General features: G+C 45.8%; 1 protein-coding gene across 1 annotated transcript in view; it reads left to right on the forward strand.

Moving 5' to 3' along the window:
* The window catches only part of LOC147319843 (uncharacterized), a 15,447-nt gene that overhangs the window by 619 nt on the left and 9,828 nt on the right, over nt 1-5,000 (forward strand). Inside the window, exons 3-8 of the mRNA XM_086310101.1 lie at nt 1-54; nt 514-567; nt 927-998; nt 1,082-1,108; nt 1,194-1,238; nt 3,381-3,434. The exon at nt 1-54 is cut by the window's left edge and continues 39 nt beyond it. Of these exons, the coding sequence (XP_086166227.1) occupies nt 1-54; nt 514-567; nt 927-998; nt 1,082-1,108; nt 1,194-1,238; nt 3,381-3,434 (306 nt within the window). The remainder of the gene's footprint in view (nt 55-513; nt 568-926; nt 999-1,081; nt 1,109-1,193; nt 1,239-3,380; nt 3,435-5,000) is intronic.

The following is a 5,000-nucleotide window of genomic DNA, read 5'->3' on the forward strand; positions in this document are numbered from 1 at the left end:
AAATGTTCAGGACATGAAGGCATCCGTGGCTCTCGGGGCCCCCCAGGGTCAAAGGTGAACTGAAATATTCACGCCTTTTAAGTCCAAACAGAATAACAGAGACTGTGCCAGAAGCATTAAAGAGGCCGGACTGCTCTGAGACCAAACAGACGCTTTCAGTGATTTCATAGTTAGAAAGTGGCCGGGTTGATATTTCAAAGTGAAGCAGACTTGATTCCAGTGTTAAAGATATACTGTTACACAGGGAGGTGGGGGGGGGGGGGGGGGGGGCAGAGGAATGGATTAGTATATAGAAGAGAAAATATTTGAAAGGGGAAAAAGAAGAAGGAAAAAAAGGAAAGGGGGAGAACTGGATGCTTCCTGGGGGTTTTCTTCAAACCTTACTCAGACTTAGTGAAGCAGCAGGCGAACATTAGGAAGCATGGAGGCATGAAGCTGTCTGTCTTTCTGGCCGTTGAAGGTTTCTCATCTCCTTTTTTCGCACTGAACCGTCACCTGTATTTTTAAAAACAGGGCACGGTTGGGCAGAAGGGTCACCCCGGCTTCCCCGGAGAGGAGGGCCTCGCTGTAAGTGCTTCTTCATTTCCTTCATACACATCATCTGCACACATGCCTCATCATCTTCAAACCAACAGCGTCTCTGGTTACTCTCAGAAGATATGCTGCTGGACTTAAGGCCACAGAAAATATATTTGTTGTTTCAGCGTCTCCATTATGAGTCTTTCTCTGCAGTTCTACGTCACTTTGAATTGTTGTTGAGGACAAAAAAGACGTTTAAATAAAGAGATAAACATCTGTGAAAGTCGTCTCTGTGAGTCAAAACGGACCAAGAGCGTCACTCTGTCTGCCAGCTGCTCAAACATGAATCATAAACCATCATCTGCGTCTTTTGCTGCGTCGCTGCTCACTCTGTCTGTGTGTCGCAGGGCGGGAGAGGTTTACCTGGACCGAGCGGACCTCAGGGAGTCCAGGGATGCTCGGGAATCAGAGGACAGAAGGTAGAGCAGTGCCGCTGAAATGTCCCGGAGCAGATCTGCCAGAAGCCGATGTTGATGATGTGTGTGCGTTTGTGTGTTTGCAGGGCTTCAGAGGGCTGCGAGGAGAAAGGGTGAGTTACTCAGGAATGTAGGAGGAAGCACAAACACTCACGTCCTGATAAAGTCTCACAGAAGACTTTTCTTCCACCGCTGCAGGGCGAAGACGGAGAGGACGGGCTGAGCGGAGTGGACGGAGAACAGGTACTGACGTACAGATAGCACAGCTTCATCCTGATCGCCTTCATCGTCAGGTATCTCTGTGATCTGTAGCGTGAGATATCGCGATGCATAAACAGGAAGGATGATGACAGATAACGGGAAACCTGAGTCACACCAACGACCGAATCACCACATTTCTGCTTCCTTTGTTTATTTTCCCAATAAACTGGTAACTAAACATTACTGAATAATTATTTTAACATCAATGAAATATTTAATAAACCTTTGATAAATTATTATGTTGTGTCATAGCTGCTGGTGGCTCAGCGTCCTCTGTTAACCCAAAGTAAAAGGTTCATATGAGCAAAATCACACCATCGTTTATGTGTTATCAACACCGCTACGTTTCCTTTAGTCTTTCATCCACTCAGCAAGATAAGCGCCAGACCCCGGGCTTTTAATTTGAAAGTTCCATTTCTGCTAACCATCACGCTGGTCGTCGATGCCAACGGCTGCCTCTGCAGAGACTCTGGTGTCCAGCTCAAATTCAAATGTTATTTGTCACATGCACAGTCATACACAGTCCGATATGCAGTGAAATGCTGAACTGTTGGGCTGCAGCTGGTGTTGGTGGTCCAGGTCCGGCAGCACTGGGAGAGCTGGTTCCTGAGCTCAGGACTACCAGCTGCAGTCCATCCACAGAGACAGCTGCTGACTGCTCTCATATGTCAGCACTGAGTCAGGGTAGTTTCACTCTCCGCTCGGCTGCCATCACAAACATCATTTATCTGAGGCAGATCCCTCTTTTTCCAAAGTCTTCCTTTGTTCCCCGGCAGCTGCAAACATCCTGATAACGCTGCAGCGCAGATGAAGTCGGCGAGCTCTCACACAGACGTCACAGCTCTCTGAAACGGCCCTCGGCCATTCAAAGCTCAGAGGCAGTGAACACGGAGAGTACAACACCCGGCATGTCGCCGCGCTGCTTTTCCTGCCTCGACGGTCAACTTTCATTTTCATCATGCATCAAATGTTGATCATATTACCGCCACCATAAAAAATTATTAGTAAACAGCCCGAAGAGTCAGTGACAATCAGAGATGGGCAGTAACGCGTTACTGTAATCTGATTACTTTTTTAAAGTAACGAGTAAAGTAAGGGATTACTATTGCAAAAAACGGCAATTAGATAACCGTTACTTTCCCGTAGGAACGCTGCGTTACTGCGTTACTAAAACCGTGATTTTTTGTGAGAATGTCTCACGACAGGGACGTAAGCGAGTGTGACGTTCGTGACAACAGCTGTGTGCAGATCAACAGTGGATCATATATCGAGTGCAGAGAGAGTATGAGCGTGCAGCGTTTAAAGCGTGGAAGCACTGACCTTACTTTGAGTTTGATTCCATAAAAAGTGACAAAAACATTAGTGTCCGCTGTGCGTGGGAAGAAAACTTCTTTTTACAGCGAAAAAAACCCCTAAACGTCCAAGCAAGCACCGAGTAGCTACGACGTAATGTGACCGCTGCGGCACACCTGCACCAGGGTAAACCTCCGCCTACCCCACTCCTGCTTTACAGGTGAAAATAGAGCAACAGGACCGCTGAGTCTTTGACTTTATTTATTTTCTGCTGTGTTTTACTTGCATCTATTTGAAAGACTGAGTGTAAACACACAAAATATTTTATTTTATGTGCTGGAATGTGCAGAAAATAGGTTTAAATGTTAAACTAATTTCTTCCAGTCAGAGAATGTTGCAGATAATTAAATGTTTGCTTGATGCATAAAATTAAAAGATTAAAACTAATAAAACAAGTTTTAAAAAGAGACTTTTCCATCTGATTACATTTTGTATGATGGATTATGCAGAAAAAGTAGAATTGGGCTGAAAGATCTATTTATCACCTCTTCAGGGTGTACATCGTGTTTTTAAAAAGTAACTAAGTAACCAGTAAAGTAACAGGATTACTTTTTTGGGGAAGTAATCAGTAATTAGTTACTGATTACTTTTTTCAAGTAACTTGACCAACACTGGTGACAATGATCCAAAGGTTCAGATTTGACTCACTGATGGAGAGACACCGATGAGTTTCTGTCCTCATCGTGGAGGAAACGAGCGGGCGTCTCAGGAAGGGAGCTGATTGGGGGGGTTTCCATGCTTAATGGAATTCCTGTGTTTCTGTGTCGGCAGGGAGTGACGGGACGGGATGGAGCCCGAGGAGAGAGAGGACACCTCGGCAACCCGGTAAAAGAAAACAAAAACTATATAATGTTATTTTAACATCGATACTTTATACTGCAATTTTCAAATGAATTCTGAATTTCACTGAGTCAGAGAAGGGAACCAAGAATGAGGCAGCGGTTTGGTTTGCACCGTTGGAGGTTGTTTGGACAAAAACACAGGCACATTTAAAATTGACTCACAGGGATAAAGGTGGGAGAAAAAGTGTGAACTAAAAGGTATTTTACATGATTGGATGGCAAATTTCAAATACTGCACACTTCAAATGTTTGTTCACGTAACGACCGACCTCCTTAAAGAAACCGTCAGAGCCGAACACGAGAACCTCGGGACTGAGCTGGAGGAAAGGAGAGAGCAGATAGCAGCTAGCCCACGGCTAACACGTGTGATGCAAACAGACCCGGACTGAGCCCTGAGGGATGCCTTAGCACGAGGACGTACAGATGTTAGCATCAGTTCTGAAACATCTGTCAGTTTAAGATGAGAGGCTCCTGAGAGCAGCCAGATCAGTTAGTGAGAGTGTGACAATCAAAGGGGTCAAAGGTTGCTGAGCTACAACCACCTGTATCATGTCGTTAGTGAGTTTCAGTAAAGCCGTCTCGGTGTCTTTAGAAATGAGGCTGTAATGATCCGTCTGTGAAGGTTCTCGGTCATCGTAGTCAAAGGAGCTTGGAAAGAAAAGCGTCTGGACTTCTTTAAGTTACTTGAAGACGTTTCACCTCTCATCCGAGAAGCTTCTTCAGTTCTAAGGTCAAATGGTGGAGAGTCCCAGATATAAACCTAGTGGGAGTTTCCCCCCACAGAGGGACAAAAGGACCCCTGATGATCCTCTAATCGCCTGAGCCAAGGTGTGAAACTGGGTGTGGGCCCCAATCAGCCAGAGTTTCGGGTGTGTTCATTGTGAAACCTGGCCCCACCCTATCATGTGAATTCCTGAGGTCAGATGGCCCAGGATGTGAGTGGGCGTTAAGGCGTCTGGGAAGGATCTCAAAACTGGATTATAGATGGCAGAGAGTTGGTGTCGTAAACCCCGCCTCTGTTCAAAGATGGTCGCTCACAGTGGACATAGATGCTTCTTTCACTCCTCTTTCAAACCATCTGTCCTCTCTGTCCAAAATGTGAACATTGGCATCCTCGAAAGAGTGACCTTTGACCTTTAGATGCAGATGAACTGCTGAGTCTTGTCCTGTGGAGGTGGCTCTTCTGTGTTGTGCCATGCGCTTGTGAAGTGGCTGTTTGGTCTCTCTGATGTAGAGGTCTGGGCATTCCTCGCTGCACTGTACAGCATACACCACATTGTTAAGTTTGTGTTTTGGAGTTTTGTCTTTCGGGTGAACCAGTTTGTGTCTGAGCGTGTTGCTGGGTCTGAAATGCACTGGGATGTCGTGCTTGGAGAAAACTCTGAGTTTCTCTGATACACCGGCTACATAGGGGATGACAGAGTCAGGCTTCAGGCTTAGATGGAACATGTTGTGTGGTGTAGGGTCCTAAGGCTGTAATGATCCGAAACAGTGGGATTTTTTTTTTAAAGTAGAGGAATGATGCTGGTGGTTGCTGACCTCTGACCTT

This window comes from Aulonocara sp. 'chitande type north' Nkhata Bay, linkage group LG11 (assembly GCF_057382095.1).
Source record: "Aulonocara sp. 'chitande type north' Nkhata Bay isolate Kocher_YH1m ecotype deep benthic linkage group LG11, A_spYH_male_GT1.1, whole genome shotgun sequence".
Classification (NCBI taxonomy): domain Eukaryota; kingdom Metazoa; phylum Chordata; class Actinopteri; order Cichliformes; family Cichlidae; genus Aulonocara; species Aulonocara sp. 'chitande type north' Nkhata Bay.